The sequence below is a fragment of the Dryobates pubescens genome, chromosome 3 (assembly GCF_014839835.1).
Source record: "Dryobates pubescens isolate bDryPub1 chromosome 3, bDryPub1.pri, whole genome shotgun sequence".
Taxonomy (NCBI): domain Eukaryota; kingdom Metazoa; phylum Chordata; class Aves; order Piciformes; family Picidae; genus Dryobates; species Dryobates pubescens.
In genome coordinates, this window is record NC_071614.1 from 48788219 (window position 1) to 48809529 (window position 21311).

General features: G+C 40.0%; 1 protein-coding gene across 5 annotated transcripts in view; it reads right to left on the minus strand.

Annotated features, from left to right (window-relative positions):
* Positions 1–21311, minus strand: part of KIF16B (kinesin family member 16B) — a 173415-nt gene that overhangs the window by 128187 nt on the left and 23917 nt on the right. For all 5 annotated transcript variants that reach the window (XM_054180111.1, XM_054180109.1, XM_054180108.1 and 2 more), the window contains 8 exons: positions 14832–14929; positions 14252–14361; positions 13423–13565; positions 11913–12081; positions 11587–11718; positions 7705–7880; positions 6565–6630; positions 3424–3483 (listed from right to left, as the gene is read on the minus strand). In XM_054180111.1, coding sequence (XP_054036086.1) covers positions 3424–3483; positions 6565–6630; positions 7705–7880; positions 11587–11718; positions 11913–12081; positions 13423–13565; positions 14252–14361; positions 14832–14929 — 954 coding nt within the window. The remainder of the gene's footprint in view (positions 1–3423; positions 3484–6564; positions 6631–7704; positions 7881–11586; positions 11719–11912; positions 12082–13422; positions 13566–14251; positions 14362–14831; positions 14930–21311) is intronic.

Consider the following 21311-nt stretch of genomic DNA (forward strand, 5'->3'; position numbering starts at 1 on the left):
GATTATTGATTGATTGATAGGGAAGTGGCACAAGTACTGTTTTTTGGAGAAGTGCATGCCATGGTTAATGGCCTGTCAACTCTGCTAAAGATGCAATGAGTACTTCTAAACTTCTATGCCTGGTTCCTAGGATCCTAAGAACTTGCACAAATTCTCTACCCTACAGCCATCAAAACATGGATTTAGTACACAAGAGTTTTATGTGAGAGTAGCAGGTGTTAATTGAGAGCACTTTCCACCTGAGGGCTGAGATTGTTAAAATAAAGACATGAAAGGATGCAGAAAACAAATATTCACCCAAGGGCAAGGTACAGGAGCAGAACACATAAGAAGTGAGAGAAAAAGGAGACAAACCAGACAAGCTTAACAGTAGGCAACAAAAAGGCATAAAAGAGGAAAATAGTAATGAATATCCAGCCTTACAGGCAGAAGAAATGAGATAATAGTGCTTAAATACCATTCAGCAACTGGAGTTTAAAAATTACCTGGAAATGCAAATAAATGTAGACAAATACAGCATTCATGTAGAATACAACAAACTGTTCTTGACAGAGTTCACTAGGTTATATAAGGAAGCGTGGAAAGGAAATTATTCAAATCAAAATCTATTAGCTTCTGCCACCTTAATCAGCACCTTATAAAGAGCAACACAATTACTTAGAGTTTTGGGTTCCTTGTGCCTTTACTGGGTATAGCCAAGATTGGTAACAAAAGAAAATTCCCCTGTTTAGATGACTCTGTCTACCAAAAGAACTGTTTGGTATTGGTTTGTATACATTCACCATGGCAACACAACAGTATTGGATTTCTCCCAAAAATAATATTAAAAAAATTTATGGATGCTAACATTTGAAGTTAGACTTGCAGTTTTCTTTTCCAGGTAGGAACAACCATTGCAAAGGCCTAAAAACAGACTACTACCCAGTACTCAACCAAAAGGCAGAGAGAGAAAGAGGTCAAATAAACAGTGCTCAATAGCATATTTACACAACTGCAGAATCAGTATTATTGATGAAAGCAAGGCTGTGTCATTAAATACAACAGGACAAAGCCAGCTGCAGCAGCTACTAGTTAAACTATTGATCATGAGAATTAGATATAAACACACACACCAAAACCACCCTGCCCTTTAACAGACTCTGATGTCAGATCTGTCTGTATCCTTTGACATCCGTTGGGCTCTGCCATGCAAAGCTAACGGCACAAATGGAGCCAAACAGGAGAATGAAACAAAGATAACTCATAACTCTGAAACGCCTTATAACCAAAATGGGAGAGCATCTAAATATCTTAATCATCTAAATGCAAAGCAAAAAGCAAAAGCTAAAAGTCAAATCAATTCCTACACAAACAGTAAAGGGGAAAAGAAATTCACAAGAAAGTTGGGAAGAAAAAACAGACAATTCTACACAGGATTAATATAAAAGCTGCTAAAGGTTAGAGAAAGACATTGGAACATGCACAAAAAGATGACAAAAATAAGATGCCAATAAATGAAAGATCTCTGGGAGAATGACAACACGTGCATTCAAATATAGCCAGCACATGGAAAAAAAATGATTTGCACCAATTAAAGCCTCAAAGCTTTTTGTGGGCAAGAAAATTATATCAACTGCCTTTAACCCCGAAGTGAAAGATAACCTATGCCCATGTATTCAAATATCAGCATATAAATGTGCAAAATAAAGAGGATGTATGGATTAAACTAACGAAAGCTCAGTACCAGAAAGCAGAATTACAGCTTCTGTGTTTAGTCCTTTAAATTCAGCTACCTAACAAGTGCACCTTTCCCTTGCTTGTAATGAATTGTGCAGCTAACATCACCTACAATTTTGTCATTTCTGTGCAAGAGTTTCCAACACATCGCTTTAAAAATTTCCCAAATGCTGTATCAAGTTCACTTTCATAACTGACCAAAATTCACAAGTCCTCCATGTCACAATTAACTCCCCAGGCCAGACATAGGTAAAGAGAGGATTAATAAAGTTCCATATATGCATAGATGCTTCAAAGTAACAAATTAACATCTAAATAATGTAAAACTGGACCCAAAGCATCTCTGAAGAATATGCAAATAGTAATTCCCAGTTCAGTATCTTTACAGACATTAAACAGTCCGTTCTGTCACACCATCTGCTAGGTAGTTACCAACCCTGCTCCATTCTCTACGCTATTTGTGCTTTGTTTTTATTTTTAAGGATGGAGCCATTCAACTTATTTGAAGTCAGATAAAAAACACAGTGGTGAACTTTACAAAATAAATCAGCAAGTGACACACAGAAAAAAAACATCAACTACAAAAACTAAGTCTCAGATCAGCAATAAGGAAAATTTAAAAACTTTTAAATGCTTGCTTGAATTTGACTCCTAGCACATTTATCCCCAGCATATACAGCAAGTTACTCAAGCTTAAGCTCCGGTTTCAAAATTTTTATCTAATAGAACAGTTAAAACATTTGGCAAAACAAAATATTACTCTATGTTATGGAAAAGAAATTGCAGGAATTATTCCTGTGTGCACATCTGCTTTTATGTGTGTATAAGATCATAAAGTGGCCTCCTAAAACAATGCCTCAAGACTATCAACTTTAATCATGAGCCAAATACAAATATAAAACCTTACTAGTACAACTAGACTGTAGGAGTGCCAAAAAAACATGCAGAGAACACAAAAGTCTCAGTCTGAATCATGCAAAAAATCCAGTATGAAAATCACTAAAATGTGTACTAAATCTACAATATGCCAGAGAAAGTTGGATTTAACTGCTCCAGAAGCTGTCTACAGTGACATGAAGAGCATCACACTGGCCAGCTTATGGAGATGAGCTTCACAAATCCCTGTGCTTTGGACTCCAGAGCATACTTAGGCCGGAAGCATCTAATGAAGACCTACTGCAAAAGATTCAACCTGAAAGTTATTCTTCAGGTTCGAAAGCCAGTTTTGACTGAAATGTGAACCTGCAGGCCAATGCACCAATCTATCCACTCTGCACTGAAGATGCGGAGATACCCTAGTTAACATAAAAGGTGTTGATAAAACACAAATACCAAAGGGATGTGGGATCCATTTGTCCCTGCCCCAGGGCTTCACCTCAATAAAAACATTCACTAATTGAAAGATTTGTTAGATACAATCTGTTTCACACTGTGAGGTCACTACGGTGAAGAAAAGAAAGAGCTGTGCTAACTTTTATTAATAGTCTTTCATATCTTACTCAAAAATGTTACTGTGCCTAAACATGTACTCTTAAAAGCCCTCAAAAACTAATTATTTGGAAGAAAGTAAAACAAGACACAAAAAAACCCACTGTTATTGTAAAAAGTTAGGGAACTTGGAACAGTGGAAGAGTAACTTTGGGTTTGGTTTTTTTAATGCTAAGGCTAGTTCAAAGGCCAAGTTGAAAACACGTTTATTTGCCTTACTTTCAGAATATCTTGAGTTTCATTCCACTTGTTTGTCCATTCTTTGGTCAGTTCTTGTACCTATAAAAGAAAACAAATATTGGAACAAAATTACATCTCTTCCAAAGTCCTCGATAAAGCCAGCAGCTGCTTGCAAAGGTATTACAGACTGGGAGAGCATTGGGTATAGTCCTGCTGGCCACACTCTGATACAGGTCAGAATGCTGTTGGCTCTCTTGGCCACCTCCTGGCTCATCTTCAGAGAGCAATCTACCAACACACCCAGGACTTTTTCTGCTGGGCAACTTTCTAGCCACACTTCCCCAAGCGTCGTGGGGTTGTTTTGACCCAAGTGCAGGGCCCAGCACCACTGGCCTTGGCCCATTGATCCAGCTCTGCAGAGCCTTCCTACCCTCAAGAACATCAACACTCCTCTCAACACTTGGTGTCATCTGCAAACTTACTGAGAAGGAATTCAACTCCCTTGCCCAGGCCAGTGATAAAAATATTCAAGAGAACTGCCTGCAAACATGAGCTCTAGGGCAGGAGTCACCAAATGGATTTAACTTCATTCACTGCCACTCTCCAGGCCTGGCCATCCAAGCCAGTTTTCTACCCAGTAAAGCACCCACCCATCAGTTATGGTTTGAGGCACCATCGAAACCATGAGCAGCCAGTTTGTCCAAGAGTGGGTGACACACACCAGGTGATGACATCAAATGCTTTACTGAACTCCAGGTAATGAACATCCACATCCATAACCTTTCCCTCATCCACTAAGCAGGTCACAAGAAAAGAGATCAGGTTAGTCATGCAGGGCATGCCTCTCCAACCCATGCTGACTGGATCTGATCATCTGGTTGTCCTGTGCATGCTGTGTGACAGCACTCAAGACCATCTGCTCCATGACCTTCCCCATCAGAGAGGTCAGAATGCTTAGGTTTTGTCCTGCCTTTCCTACTCATCCAAGCTGTCCATCTCATAAGTTAACTTTCACACATTCCATATCAGTAAAGGTTCTTTTAATTTCAGAGCCTTTCAGATGACAATGCATAGAGGCATTCAGGCAGATTCACCTCAAAGCTCTGTCTGACTTGGATTCAGAATCATGTTAAACAAATCCACATGTACACACACATGTGCACTTTTGTATTTTAAATCACCAGACTTCTGTACAAGAAATAAATACAAATACTTTTTAAAATATATACAATTTGTTATTATTTTATTTCACTTCAAGCTACAGAAAATCTGGGGGGTGGGAAGGGAAACAGCTATGTGCCTTTATTTCTTATCATATAAAACCACTGTCAAAAAGAAAGGTCTTCAATACAGTTCCTCCAAACATCTCCATATTTGACACCTGGAGCCTACATTTCTATTTGCCCTTTGCAGACCAGCTGCAAATTAATGAATGAGAACTAAAGAAACTTCTAGCACCTCTACCTGTATCGCAAGGTCTCAACAAAGGAAGGTAAGCACATTTTCCAGTGCATCATTATCATTCCTAGTGCTGCCAATTGAAACATAAAGCAAACAAATAAAAGAAATAATGATTGAAAAGATTAACAAAAAACATGAAAGTTTATCATAAGTCTATCACCATACCAGGACAACTTGTATTCCTCAGAAACAATTTGGTTTTATACATAAGGATAAATCAACTCATTAAAGAAAGCTACTGTACATTTCTCAGATAATTTAAATATGGTGATAAAGTCTTTAGATCTGTATAAACAAATTAATTGTGGTACTCATTCAATTATGAAACAGCTATAACCACTGCATATCCACTAAAAATGTTCAGTAATTATGTCAATTGTAATTATCATGAATAGTAATCACATAACCTTCTAATGAGGCTGACAGAAGATAATAAAATATGCTCGATATATTCCCCACACAGAGGGGCCAACACTGCTTGTCACAGGACAAGCAGTGATTACTGTCAGAGCATGAATAACATACTCTAATTAGCATGTAGTCAGCATTTTCTATTACTCAGTTACTCTTAAACAAAACCTTTGGCTTGTGCACAAAAGTAAAAGCACTCTACACATACTAAACAGGATTATCATTCAGCTCTGATTCAGCTAAAAACTTTCTTAAAATATAGTAGGAATATGAAAAAATTAATAATTTGCACCTAAGGCTCTGACTTTGCTCATTATTAATTGTTTAGTTATTGACTACAACAGAGTAAGGATTCCTGCATATATTACAGAGGCGTAAAATGCATTCCTAGCAGAAACTTGACTTAAAGAGAAGCCTAGAGTCTACTTTGCAGCTATAGGTCATACTGAAATACATATTTCACCCACTTGTGTCATGAAGGTTGTTTTTTTCAAGTGTTGTTTCACTGAAAAGTATTTCAACATGTCTTTAACATAAGCATTACCAAGGGGAGTCCCAAAAAGTGCAAGTGTCATACCAACTATTGAGGTCAAAACAGGATTCTTGCAACAGTGCATTCATTCTCTAATTGTAAAAGTCTACAGCCAAGAAGCCCCTATTCTTTAAAGGTATCATATTCATACATTCATAGAATGGTTTAGATTGGAAGGGACCTTAAAGATCAGCTAGTTCCAACCTCCCTGCCATAGGCAGGGAAACCTTCCACTAGATGCAAATTACAGCAATTAGTGTATATTCTTTTGGACTCTGTAAGTATATCTAAAAATACCTGGAACACCACACTCAGCTGGATAATTAAAGCAATTTAGAGGGAGGCACACTATGAAGTATATCTCTAGATGTCAGAGCCTCCCCAAAAAGACAGCTAATGAGGCACTGAATGTATTTGCACATAGCAGATTCAAAGACTGAAATGTTCTGTCACACAAGCTATCGATTACTCGAAAGAGCTGGCTATTTCCCCCTTCCATTCTATTTACAAAGACACTTTTATCAGTACAAGCTAGCCTGGGAAGAAAAATTTTCATTAAATAGAACTCTTATATAAATACCAAAGAGACTTTCTTCTTATGTCATCTTACATCAGCAGGGAAATAAAGTCACACATATGGTTTTAGTTTGTTTTTAAAAAGCACTGAGAATGTTTGGTGGAAGCAAATCCTGAAAATAACCAACGCTATTGTATCCAGACCTTCCCTTTCCTTTTTTCTTTTTAATTGAAATTTTCTTTATGAAATTGTAACTCACCCTTGCTTCATTCTGCTGAAGCTTTTCTTCCATACTTAAAGCTGTTGGAGAATCCAAGAGGGCAATCTGAAATTGTAAAAAAGTAAACATCAATAAGGAAAAAAAAGAGTAAAACAAACAACACCCTCAAAACAATTTCTGGCAAAAATCAAATTAAAGAAATGCAAGTGCTGACTTTTCTAATCGTTATTCAGGATTAATTACTTTAAAGACCAATGTACATAATTTTACCTTGAAATGCTATAAACAGAGTATCATAGAATGGCTTGATTTGGAAGGGACCTTAAAGATCATCTAGATCCAACACCCTTGCCATGGGCAGGGACACCTTCCAGTAGACCAAGCTGCTCAAAGCCTTCTCCAGCCCAGTCTTAAATCCTTGCAGCAATGAGGCATCCACTACCTGAAGGGAGGTTGCAGCTAGGTGGGGATTGGTCTTTTCTCCCAGGCAACCAGCAACAGAACAAGAGGACACAGTCTCAAGCTGCACAGGAGGAAGCTTAGGCTTGATGTTAGAAAGAAGTTCTTCACAGAAAGAGAGATTGCCCATTGGAATGGGCTGCCCAGGGAGGTGGTGAGTTCGACATTCCTGGAGGTGTTTAAGAAAAGACTGGATGAGGCACTGGATGAGTGCCATGATCTAGTTGATTAGCTAGGGTTGGGTGATTGGTTGGATTTGATGATCTTGGAGGTCTCTTCCAACCTGCTTGATTCTGTGATTCTCTGGACAACCCATTCCAGTGTCTCACCCCCGCTTCATAGTAAAGAATTTCTTCCTAGTGTCCAATATAAATCTACCCTGCTCTAGTTCAAAGAGTAATCAAAACCTCATGAAAGCAGACAGTTAAACTCCTTATGCTGTGGTGACTACCTGTTTCACAGTACATGGGAATCAAACTGATTATTTAAAAGAAAGCCAGAAGCTTTGGGATGACAATTTTTTTTCCCCTCTTACTTTATTAAAGAAGTAATCTGCTGGCCCTATGGAAACTGATTCAATCAGGAAAATAAGATTCATTCATAGCCTCACAGAGCTTGTTTACTCAAATCAATATAATGAAAGATAATTATCTTGTTACCTTCTAGAAATAGATGTTATAATTCAAGGAAAATTACACCTAAATTTCAAGTAAAGCTAACCTGATTCCCTTGAGCAAGCAGGGCTTTCAGCCGGGCTATTTCAGCTCTCAGCTCACGGATCAGTTTGACGTTAGGATCCTCATTAATAGTAGGCTTGTTGATGATGTTTTTGGCTCGATTTGCATAGCGAAGTGTACTTAAAGTTTCTCCGTAATTGATATCAGCAGGTGAAATTGCTAAGGAGATGGAATCAGAAACAGTTTCATGTGCTTCATTTAGTCAAGTCAGTGTACATTTTAAAAGTCAGATAAACTTAGTGTGGATGAAGAGAGAGAAACATGAGATTAACCAGTATGGCTACAACTTGTTCTTCACCCCAGCTTCACTGCTTTCATGTCACTTTGCTTAAATAAGAACTGCATTAGAATAGTGTATAAGAATAATCAGATCCAACAACCAAGCATTGTAAAGAAATCTTGCTGTCACTCTACTTAACACTTCCCTACTAAGCATAAACATCTATAGGAATACTTGACATGTTTTGTTGCAAATCTTTTACAAGAACAGTAGGGGAAACACTGAGTATTTTATAAATATCAGTGCAATCATTGAATGGAAAAGTCATTTCAGGTAAAAGCACAGTAGGTTCAGTCCAAGTTTTGAAGGGTAGTTAGAGAGCATCCAATTGAAAAGCAGACAAAAAAAAAAAGAGTAGAGCTCTAATCTACAAACATAACTGTTCTGCTGAGCTGCAGGCACCTGGCAGCATGCAGAATTGTCACCTATCTGATACAGCAAGAGAAACCAGTACTATATTCACAGGCAGCTTCACCCGAAAATAAAAACCACAGAGTTTAAATGAAAGTGCTAATGCTACCCTTCACTTGATCTTCCTAACGATACACAAGATGCTCCCAATTAAAAAGATAATTACTGCATCCAAACAGATGAGCACAAACACAGAAGACAACACCACGCAGACACGATGAGGGACCAGAAATCCTAATAATCAAACGGAACAAGAGACCCAGAGAATCAGATAATGAGAACACCTGAAAAACTAATCAAGTACCCAAAATATCCTGTCCTTCTTCATTCTCTCAACAGTAATAAATATTCTTTTTCTTGTAGACTCCTTGAATTAAGTGAGATGCACTTGGCATTGGAATATACTTCCCCTAGCTCACTTCCCTACTTTATCTACTGTCTCCTCTCCACTACTCAATTATTCTCTTTCTGGGAGGATGTTACAATGCACTATAGAAATCTGACAAATCAGAACAGGAAAGCATTGTTTGAGATGATCTTCCTGCTTGCTTTGTGTTTAGTAACAGAAAAGGCAGGCCAAACATATCCAGACAGCTTGTCAGGCTCTGTTAGGCAATTCAGTCACTTTACTAGTGGAGTTACTGTTGGAGAAAAGATCAACCACGAGGGCTCTGCCTAGCAGAAACTTTGTTAATAGACAAGGAAGTAGCTGAAAAAGTAGCTGGGCACTGTAGTCATTAGTACAGGCACCGAAAGCTCACTGTGTTTCTAAGAATTCGCTTCCCAATACTTCTGCCAGGGGAAAAAGAAAAAAGGAAGAAAAAAAACCAAAGCCAAACACCAACAAGTTACTCAACCATGTAACTGAAAGAAAGCATCAAGAAAAAAAGTTGCCAACACAGTGTTGTGTAAACAGCCAGAAAAACAAACCAGAGGCTGGTCCAAAGTCCTCTTCTGGTACTACTATGATCAGCCTAACAAAAAAAAAAAAATTTATTACAAAGTGGCATGGATTCCAAAAACATCTCCAAAATCGTGCAACAAAGGAACTGCTGTCCAGAGAATTTGACTGTAACAAAGAGACTGAATGATGAGAATTTGATCCAGCACATTTCATCCTCTCAATTCTGCTTTCCCATCATTCCCAAGTGAGAACTGCATCCATGAGCCTACATTTCGTTTGAGCAGGAAAGAGCAAGAGACATTTCAGAGCTGCTCTCTTCTTCACAGCCTACATCTCCAACATCCAAAATCCTCCCTCTTAAACATCTCCTGGGCTTCCCGTGGGTATTCCCATCCTAGTTTGTTGAAAAAACCTGCATTAAACCAAGTGACCCATACAGAGCTTCCTACAAGTAAGAAGGAAACTATAAAGGAAAGCTTGTAAGATGAATGATAATAAACTACTAAATATAGATAAAATTAAAATGCTGTGTACATTCCAAAAGAAGGTTAATTAAAAATGACAGTCTTACTCCACTGAATGTCAAAGAGACTAAGTTGTTTCTGCTACTAATGCAACAAAAACCAAAACAACACAGTTTTGGAAAAGCAAACTGATTCACACTTTGATATTGCTTAGAGGCACAAAGATGGAATTCATTACTTGTATTTTACTGAGATCAAAGTCTGCAACCCATGGAAGGGAGGTGTAAGTGGAGAGACATACAAGCCTTTATCTAGGTCCAGGTCGAGAGTTTTGCCACATAGACCAGAGCTGCCTGAAATGCAAATAAACCTCAAAACCAAATAGGAACTATTATTTGGAGTTTAACTGGTCAGAGTAGCTTACCTTTACACGGTCATGTGTCAAAAACACAGCAGGGAGATGGACTGGACTAGACTGGACTAGATTAAACCAGATTGGAAGAGACCATAGATGACAGACCAAATGCTAGCCATTAGGCACACACATTTGGATGATCCTTACTTCTGCACACAAATGTCTAACGACTGTGCATACCCTACCTGGATGCCATGGTACACATGTAACCAAATACTCAGTCACATACACAAACATGTTGCATCTTTAGGGAGAAAACGTAAAGCTGGAAAGCAGCTCCAAAGAGAAAGACCTTGGAGTCCTGGTGGGATGATTAGGGTCAGGAGGAGCAGGGAAGTCATTCTTCCCCTATACTCAGCACTGGTTAGGCCACACCTTGAGTACTCTGCCCAGCTCTGGGCTTCTCAATTTAAGAAGGACATTGAGATACTTGAACATGTCCAGAGAAGGGCAACGAGCCTGGTGAGAGGTCTTGAGCACAAGCCCTATGAGGGGAGGCTGAGGGAGCTGGGATTGTTTCACCTGGAGAAGAGGAGGATCAGGGGAGACCTTATTGCTCTCTACAACTACCTGAAAGGAGGTTTAACACAGCTGGGGGTTGGTCTCTTGTCCCAGGCAAGCAGTGACAGAACAAGAGGACACTGCTGTGCCAGCAGAAATTTAGGCTCAAGGTGAGGAGAAAGCTCTTCACAGAAAGAGTATTGGCCATTGGAATGGGCAGCCCAGGGAGGTGTGGAGTCACCATCCCTGGAGGTGTTAAAAAAAAAATAAAAATATATCAGATGTGGCACTTGGAGCCATGGTTTAGTTGTCAGCTGGTGTTAGGTAATAGGTTGGACTTGATGATCTTTGAGGTCTTTTCCAACCTGGTTGATTCTGTGATTTATTCATGTCTATAAACACCTGAGGGGTGGGTGTCAAGAGGAAGGAGAGAGGTTCTTTTGAGTGGCACCTGGTAACAGGATGAGGAATAATGGATATAAGCTAGAACACAGGAAGTTTCACCTCAACATGAGGAGAAACTTCTTTACTGTGAGAGTGATGGAGCACTGGATCAGGCTGCCCAGACAGGCTGTGGAATCTCCATCTCTGGAGACTTTCAACACCAACCTGAGGTGTCCCTGTGTGACCGGCCCTACCTGACGCTATTTTGGTAGGTGGGTTGGACCCAACGATCTCTGGAGGTCCCTTCCAACCCCTAACATTCTGTGATACACATTGAGTTCCTATATAGTTCTACTGCTCGAGATCTGCAGAGTCATAGGTAATCTCAGAAAGAGAGAAGTCATTACTATGTGTGAACAACTCTCTGCCTTAACATAGCATCTGGAATCCACTCCTACAAAGCACGAACTGTTCAGGACATAGAAAAGTAATTTAAAAACACTTACTGGCAATCATTATTGTTTTAGAGTTTCCTCCTAGGCTATCTTTTAACAGCCAAGTCAACACAGAGTCTCTGTAAGGCACAAATACTTGTTTCTTCTTTGAAAGAGGGTTTGTTGCTTCCTGAGATAAATCCGCTGTGACGTGGAGGCAGAGAAACAAAACAAACCAAAAAAATAAATAATTAAAAAAAAAAAAAAGGTATTTTCATTCATTTTGAAAAATGCTATCTATGCATTAGGTCACTATTTGAGTGAGTATAATTAAACAGAAGGGTATTTAATGACCAAAAAACCCCCCAAACAGACAATAACATAACCCAGACACTTACCTAAGGCAGAAATCACATTTCCCAGAGTAACTAGAGATTTGTTAATATTCCCTCCTTCCTTTAATCTAACCCCTGTGGCACCAGTGGCATCTGCTCTCTCACTTCCAGCAAGATCTACCAAGTGAATTTTGCTAACAGTTTCACATGGCATTTCAGAATCAAATTTAGCCTAAAGAAAAAAAAAATACAAAGAGAAATATGTCAAGCCACAAAAGTCTGAAACTTCACTGACTCCAGCTTAGTGGCCTTTTTCATGTCATGATTGACTTTAACTTGTTCAGAACAGCAGTTTCAGAAGACAAATGTATTAGAGGTGTCACAGAAAGGCGTCTGATCTTGAATTGATGCATAACTCCTATGCAAGACTTTACTTCCTTAAATTGTTTGATTTGCAACTTACTAGCCTCTTCTGCCCATACATTGACAACTGTGAATTGGTATTTACATGATTCACAGTGACTATGTGCTGCATTCATTCAATATTCATATTATATTTATATTTAGCTCTCAATAAGTTATAGCATGCACACACACTCAATTTCTCCTCCTATCTCCATGTTCAAGTAGCCATTGCAGTTTTATTCTAGGATTTTAACTGTGGCTTCCTCCCAGTTTTTATCTTCATTCATATAAATCAGCTGAAGATTGCCCTGTTTCAAACTTCCTCCTAGTTTCACACAATAGCAGAAGGAAACCTTTTGCTGACTGTCTTTCATCCTCTTTTGAAAGCTTTGCAATAAGCAATTAATTGTTAGTGAACAGTTAGCGTACAGGATTGTGTGTGTGTTTTTGGGGAGAGACAAGCAAAGTTCTGTCAGGAAAGTGAACCAACACTGTGCTACCTTCTCTTCACCTAGCAGGTTACCTGTGGACTATCTAAAAAGGCCCCCAAAATGATGAAGAGTGACTGTAAAAGGAGTTTACTACATCTAAACAAAAAAGATCACTATGCTCCAGGAAAACTTGTTAAATCTCTCCATTATTCCATCAGTAAATCAAGGAATAGAAATAGGTTTTCAATAGCCCCAGATAAAGAGTCAGCAAGAAAACATGCAGAAAACACTTCTACCCTTTACAATTTAGGCCAAGAAGACAGTTTTTTCATAAGCCTTGGATATGCCTAAGCAACCTTTCACAATGCAAATGGTAGCCCATGCTCAGCTCTGGCTGAATTCTCACCCAACATGCTCCTCACTGAATGCTGCCACAGTAACATCATGAAACACGCTGGCACTGGTCATTATTATTCAGTCTAAAGTCCCAGCCATTATCTCCTCAAAATCTAGTAACTGTATTTCAAGTAATCATATGACACTAAGTTTTCAAGACTATAATCACTGATAAACATATTTATAATTCTCAAAACAGGCTTTTCACGCTTTTACCTTTCCCTATCACCCAACATCATCATCATCATCCACCCACACTCACTTGACAGCCTTAGTTTTTAATTATTGTATGAATTCTTGAATGCAAATAGATATTAAGAGAGAGGAACTTGTTTTGCTACCTGAGTAAAGTTGATTGTGAAAATGGCATGCGACCTGCTACTGACATCATTCATTCCAGTCGCAGCAGTTGTTCTGTTGAGGTTTCCTGCATCCATAAGTTCCTCTACGTCAGCGTAATTTTGCACCAAATGTTTAGACAAATCTAAAGAAAAGCAGAGTGTTGCACAATGCTCAGACCTGCACTTGTCTTCCTTCACAAAAAGATTCAAATCACCCTCAGTACTGCTGCAATTAGGGTTTGCTGTTGGACTTGGGTAGCACTTAAGGAAAGGAATGAGGCCTTGTGTGGACAATGGAGAATTTACATATTTACACTAGAGAAAAAAAATATGCAATCTTACTGAAGTGTTTAATGCAATAACATAAGCATAATTCCTCAAATATATGAACCCTCCCTGGCAGATGACAGATTTAGACAATTAGATTTTAATAGGTTCCTTCCCCCTAAATATTAAAGATTTATAAGCCACAGTCAACAAATTCTTAAACCCAGTTGCATCTCTTCACATGATTTTAAAATTTGTTATAGACAAGTCATTATAAATGAATATAAATTAATTGGTGTAATTTTTAAAAGGACTATAAATTTGGACATAAAAACTACATCTATATTTACAGATAAAAAATACCTAATAATCTTAGAACAGGGAAAGAGTGAAGCTACACAAGAGTGGAGACGCAAATTAGCGCTTTTCTATCACGGAAAGCACTGTATCCATCATCATTTAGATTTTAAAAGGTAAACATGCCCTATGCAATTAGACATGACATTTGACAATATGTAAAGGTAACAAAATACCCAGTGCAAAACAGTGAAAGGGGTTTTACCCTCAACATATGGCCCTTCCTTTGGATGTTCTCGTATTCGTAAATTATTAGTTTTTGATGATTTCCGCCTAAGAAGATCTCTCACTCGTTCATTATAAATTTCCAGGTAGCTGAAAGAAAAAGATTAGAAAAGCACTGACTGATTGAAGAGTCTTTTAAAAAGGAAAGAAATATTAATACTGAGCTTGAAAGCAAGATACCTGGCAAAGCAAATGGATCCAAAGTTGACTTTAGATAGTAATGACTACAGTGTCAGAAAAAAAGTGGGGGGGGAAAGAAAAAGCAAGAAGCAAGTAGGAAGGAAGTAGAAATTAGCAAGACCAAGGTCAGTCTGAAATAAAGCATAAAAATTAGGAAGGTGCTGTCCAGCAGCAAAGGCATTTTCACCACCAATTAAATAAAGCAAAATGGAATTAGAGGTACTGTTAATTTTGACTACTGCCAACAAAAATCAAGTCTAAGTTTGAGGCCAAGCACAGGAAGTAATTTCTAACATATACATACTTCTCAGAGAGAAAGTGAAACAGGGTGGTCTTAACAAGTCTGATAACCAGCAAACTATTAACAGACTAAGGCCTACCTGACTTCTGTTCGAAAGGATGCCTCGTTCCGCTTTGTTTTTTCACTTATTTTGCTGAATAATCCTTCACAAATTCGAGGTATTAAACCTGCATCACCCTGCAATAACAACAATTCTTATTTCCAAGACTCATATATGCATGCACTGTATATTTTGCAAAATAAAATCCAAGACCAGCAGCTGAGAATTCCAACATCCCAAAAAAGGGAGAAAAAACCCCATACATTATCAGCAAATACTCTCCTGCCCTTTATTTAACTGCAGTCACCTTGCCACTCGAATCCATGTGTATGCACTGGAATGTATACCCTAGCTGCAGCTCTTTGCTGTTGGGAGACATTTTGCCCCTCTCACTTTGTTCTCATAATCCCCACTGCTTAAGGTAGAAACTTGGAGCAACACACGAAAAAGCCTTATCTCAATATTGTCTTTTCCAGCTTCTTCTATCTCATTTCACTATGAACTTGGCAACATCTGCAGAGGATGGGACAAGAGCCATATCTGAGCCATTCTCCTTCAAACCTCTAGTCCCCAGCTCACAGACTTTCCTGTCTGGAAAGATGAAGCAAGTCCTCTGGATAAATCGACACGCACTAACAAAATTTAAACTACACTCCCTGTATCCCACAAAGCAGCCAAATTACATTTTATATTTAGGTTCTGAATGCTCAAGTCTTCCATTAGAGAGTTTTTATGCATAAAGTCATTGATTGCTTGAATAAAGGAAAAGGAAACTGAAAAACCACATCCCTTCTCACAGATCCCTACAGATTAAAGCAGGGCTGCAAGTATCCATTACAGGGTCCTTGTCACTTCAGCTAACACAGCAGTCAGCAGCAGCAGGATGTCATCTTCTCAGTTAAGCTGGCACTTGAGAATTGAACCTCATCCCAGCACGGCTGCCGCTCCACCACTGATGTCAGACACCTGTCAGACTGCAAGAGAGCAGCAAACACCCCTGAGACACCCAGAGATTAGCACATAGCTCTCCTCTTCCTCTTGCTTCAGGGAGATCCCTGTGCAGCCAAGCAGCAAGGCAGCAAGTCAAATCCAGGGCTTTCCTCAGCAGCAGAGAGGAGCAGAGTGCCATGCAGCTCCAGTCTCAGCTCCCAGCTGCCCCATTCTCACTGAGGCTGATTAGGTAGACGGCCAGCCACCTGCTGAGCACACCTTCCCCCTACCACTTCAGGAATACAGCAGCTAACATGCCTTCAGAGTCAAAATGAGTGAGCATGGCCCCCAGGAGTAAAGAGAGAGGACATACATACAGATGAGCTTTGGGCTCGGAGCTGCAAACTCAGAAATAGCTTTACCAAACAGCCTGTCAGCTACAGTTTGCCTCCAGTCCAATAACACGTCAGATTTGATGCCATGGACTAATTCTAATTCTATGCACTGCTGAGGCAAGAAGTGTGCTTGCTTAGAGTTAGGGGCCTTCTAATTAAGCAGGAGGCAAATTAGGACAAACCAGACCAAACACACAATCTGAGCATAGCCTGGGCACTCCAAGTACCCAAGAGTTTGCTTAGTGGGACTCTACAGATAGATACCTGACAGCAGGAAAATACAAAGACTCCCCTGCACCAGACTCTGGCAAGGCAACTGCTCCATGGACAAAGATTTCTACTCAGACTCCCACACAGTCTGACTCTTTTTGCCTAAGATCACTCCAGTCTGCTCCCACACTGGTCCTCTATGTCCTCCTCCTGCAGCAGCTCCCTGCATTCTCTGTCCTAGCAACCTTCTTCCAGATGCCTCCTGAGCTTTTCCTCCTCTTTCCTTTGCTTAGACATAACTCCCAATTCATCATCCAGTCTCTTTTTTTTCTTTTTTCCTTTTTAATCACACTCTATCCCTAAATTTTGCCCTTTTCCAGTTTTTTCCTCCTCTTCATCAGAATCTCTGTACATCTGAAACCAAGTGTGGTGAAGGCACATTATGCTCAGATACTGAATCTTGTCCCAGCATGTGGACAAGTTCCCCCTCCTTCAGGAGGAAGACAAAAGCCAAGGCATTAGCCAGGCCAGCACGCACCCAGCTCATGCAGTGCTCATGCAAACACCAAATGTGGCAGAATTCTAGCTTCACACTTTCCATAGGCTGAAGCCAGTTGTTTATGAGAGTGTCCATTGGTCAAACCCAGCCTCGAGGAATGTATAAATATTACCCCAGGTGGTAAATAAGTTGTCCCCTCTTCCACTTTGTCTCTGTGCTTGCTCGAGAGTGTAACTCCAAGCCGCAGCCTCTGCCATTGAGTTTATTGTTGTTAGCTTCTGTTATACATGCACGCATACTAAAAGCCTCTGCATCATGAGAAGCAGTTGGAGGATCATCTCCACAGAGGGAGGACCTTCACTGAGTCCGAGGAGCCCAGCATCGCCACAGCCAGTCGTATTGACCGGGAGAGCCCACCGTGCCACCGGAGGACTGGACCAACCCCCGAGGGTAAGACCTGCCCAGTTGCCCGGGAGAAGGGACTTGATCGAGATCAAGTCCATAGATGCCTAGCCCCGCCATAGCGGGAGAGGAGCCCTGTGAACCTCAGGGAAAGCCAAAGCATTGTTCGTGCCTATACTGCACCGAACCCAGGACCACTCTGAACATCCTGCTGTTTCTCTAAGCTCAGTAAACGAGGAGCTGCTGCCTAACACAGCCGCATTCTCTCTCCGAGGCTGTTTCCCTCAGCCCCGAGAATTTGCCGTATCTGGGCCGACCCCGCAGCTTCGCCTGCTGCCGTGTCCTCCGAGCCCGCCTGCCGGCAACTGTCGCCCCGTCCTGTTGTGTGAGCTGACTCCCGAGGGCTGACCCTATGGGCCGACCCTGACCAGGATCGACTGAGTCTGAAGAGAACCTGCGCTTGAGCTAAGCTCAGGTTCCATTATTTCCCTCTCCCTGCTGCGGAGAGAGGAGACAGTAACCCAACACCGCCATGCAACTCGGCTAGGAATCAGTCCAGCGACAGTCACCTGCTGGACCCCCACTTTGCTACAAACTAACTGCTATAGAATATCTTCCACGTGCTTTCCATCCACTAGCACTCAGATCCAAGTACCCGCGTTCTGCCGAGTCGCCATCTAGTGGCCAAGCGGTGGAACCGCACCCTTCGTTTTACTTAATAGAAATAATTTGTAATTAGTTAATTAAGTTCTAATCATAACATTAAGCCACTTGTGGAATGTATTTCATGAACGTGCACTAGAACATGTATACAAGTTGGTGATTCATCGGTTATTAATAATTTGATAGTTAATAAAAATAATATTTTCATAATTCATATTTCATCTTCATAAATTTAATAACCTCTTCACCACACCAAGCTTCAATCTCCAAAATAATAATCTATTCTCTCTTCCCATCACACCTAGCCCTTCTGCACCTTGGTGTGAAAGGAAAAAAGAAACAACAACAAAACAAACTACATAAAGGGAGAAACTTGCTGCTTAACCAGGCATTTTTTTGAGACTATTGCCTTTAGGAACAGAGGTGCAGCCTTTCCCAGTATGTATGAATCTCTAACTCCAGACAAAGTTTCAGGGTTCAGTGCTGGTTTTTTTAAACACATGAAGAGGAAAAATACTTTTCTTTTAACTCATGCTTGGAAACACCTAAACAGCTTTAATTGAAGCTTAAGAGAAAAACATGAAAGATTCATCACAGAGTTTTAGGCAAGTCATTAGTGTCTGACATAATTTAGCAAATGCAGAGCCTTAAAATAGGAAATGTTTGCTGTAATTGAAGAACTTCAACTATAGCAATAGAGTGATGAGAAAGGAAGAATATAAAGTTCCCAGCATATTTGGTCAGTAAAATGTCCATCTTACAAAATGTACACTCTTTATTGTAGTCTACATGTAAACATTTTCTCCCTTTCTTACCCCTTATAGTTCCAGGGCAGGATCAACTACATCTTTGACAGATTTTTTTTCCTGGGTTACAGAGTTTCCAATCACAGAAATCTGTAGAATCAAAACAGGCAAATCGCTAAAGAGCTACATTTTCTCATTAAAAGCCTGCCTGTGCCTTCTCTGCTATCTAATCAGAAAACTCCTTATCACCCATCTACCTTAGACATCAGGAACAAATTATTATTCCCTTCCCTTCTGCAGCAGCCTTTCTCATCTTGGAAGACTTTTGTTCCTCCACAGTGTTCCTTTCTCTGCATACAGCAGTCTGACTTCTCTGATGGATCATATTTCATAGATCTCTGATCATTTCAGTATCTCTGCTCAAGACCTATTCTAACTGGTCCACATATTTATTGAAATGGTTGCTGCACACAGAATTGCAGAAGAAGCCTTCCCCAGCCAAGAACAGCAGATACTGAAAGAACAGAATTGATATTTTTAAAGAGGAGAAAAAAAAAAAAAGAAAATTTATTTCCAACTCAAGTTTTCTTATTGCACTGTAGTCTCTGTGACAGGGCCATCAATTTCCAAGCATTTAACTTGGCAGCTGACTATATTTTATGCACTCTCTGTACAAAGCCAGATTAAAGTATTTATGTATGGCGGCAAGAAGATTAGACCTTTGCTATTGAATAGTGTCAAACAAACTTCAGCACCTATTCATTTGCAAAATGTCTTGATGATTATGGTCATTACATACAGTGAGGGAGCCTCATAAAAATGTCACTGATTCATTTCTGAAATAGAAATCCACATCTAGGTCATAAGAGCTTTTTTAGTGACAAAAGTCTATTCTGCTTACCTTATTGAAGGTAAATATAAAACTGCTTATTCTGTGACAACTGAAAGAAAAAGATTTACAGCTAATTTACTACCCAAAGCTATAGGAGATACAAAGTGGCCAATCTTACTACATTTCAACAGAGTGATCCAAAGAAAGACAAGTGGCAATATTCCCCTTTTCAATTCTGCTGGGAGAAAGCATGATGCATTTTTCTTCACAGAAGATTTAAAAAAAAAAAAGAGAAATCTGTAAGAGGTCTGCCTGGCAAACAGCCTTCATCAGTCAGCCCTTTTAAACTGCTCCAATTCCAACAATTGAGTGGGTTCTTTCTGTCCTTGAACAGAGGCACCCGCAAGAAAGTGCTCCCATCTTTTACTCACAAACTGCCAGATATTCCTCCTATCGCACCTTCCTCTTCCAGAGTCTTCACTGCAGTTCTCCAAGGGACTTAATCCTTACAATTACTTTATCAACTCATAATGGTTTGCTGAAACTTACGCTTAGCTACTCTCATCCCTAGTTTCTACTCCTCACTCCATAGCCTTCTCTAAACAGGGGTCAAGGACCTAGTTTAATCTTCTGACCCTTAAAACAAGTCTAGAAAACAAATCTCTTCAGAAAGAGATGATCATTCATGTTCTGAAAATCACTATGTTCTTTTCTTGTCTCAAATTTGGCACAGAAAAATCAGCAGTAATATTTGAAATTTTGGGGTTTGTTACTGACCAAAAACTATCACTCTTTGTCCAACACAACAAAGCACCTCTTAAAGACTGCTTCCAAGTGTAAACATCTACCTATAAAAAGAAACAGCTTCTAAAAATCTCCAATTTACTACTAGTAGTATGACACATGGGGAAGCATCCTTAGCATACTGACAGGATCAGTAATAACAATTCCATACAAACATGCCCTTGCAAACAGCATTTCAATGCATTCTGCAGAATGAAAACCAAACAAAACCAAGAAACACCAGCTTCGTTGATGTGGGGCAAGCAACAAACATTGTCCACAACAGACAGTGATGCATTATGGTCTAGACAAGTGGTCTCTGTGGTGGGTGGAGAGCTCTATGACAGGCCACACTCAGAAGGTGTACTTGTAAATAGCTCCTTTTCAAACTGCCAATGTGTCACAAGTGGAGTGCCCCAGAGATCAATATTGGGCACAATGCTGTTTAATATGTCCACAAGTGATCTGGAGGATGGGATCAATTGCAGCCTGATGAAGTTTGGCTATAATACCAAACTAAGTGTGGAAAGACGCTTCTAAAGGGAGAGCCACCCTACAGGAAGACAGTGGCAAAAACAGTGGCTAACAGGAACCTCATGAAATTCAACGAGGACAAATGTTAAGGTCTTGCACCTGGGAAAACATAAGCAAGGAGCACAGCACTGGCTGAGATCTACACAGCTGAGGAACAGCTCTGTGGAAAGGAACCTGGGGATCCTGGTGGACAAGCAGCTCAACACGAACGAACAGTGCGCTCCCACGGAAAGAAAAGCCAAAAGGATGCCGGGTTGTATTAAGAAGTGCATCACCGGTAGAGATAAGTAAGTCATTATCCCACTCTACAGTGTTCTACTCCTACTGCACTCAGTTTTGGCCCCCGTGATACAAAAAATACATGGACATGCTGGAAAGGGCCCAGAGAACACAGCCACAAAGATGATCAAAGGACTGGGAAGCTGCCATAGAAAAAACCCCTGGGAGAACTCGGTTTGTTCAGAAAAGGCAGCTTAGGGAAGACCTTCTCACCATACTGCAGTATTTAAAGGATGGCTAAAAAGA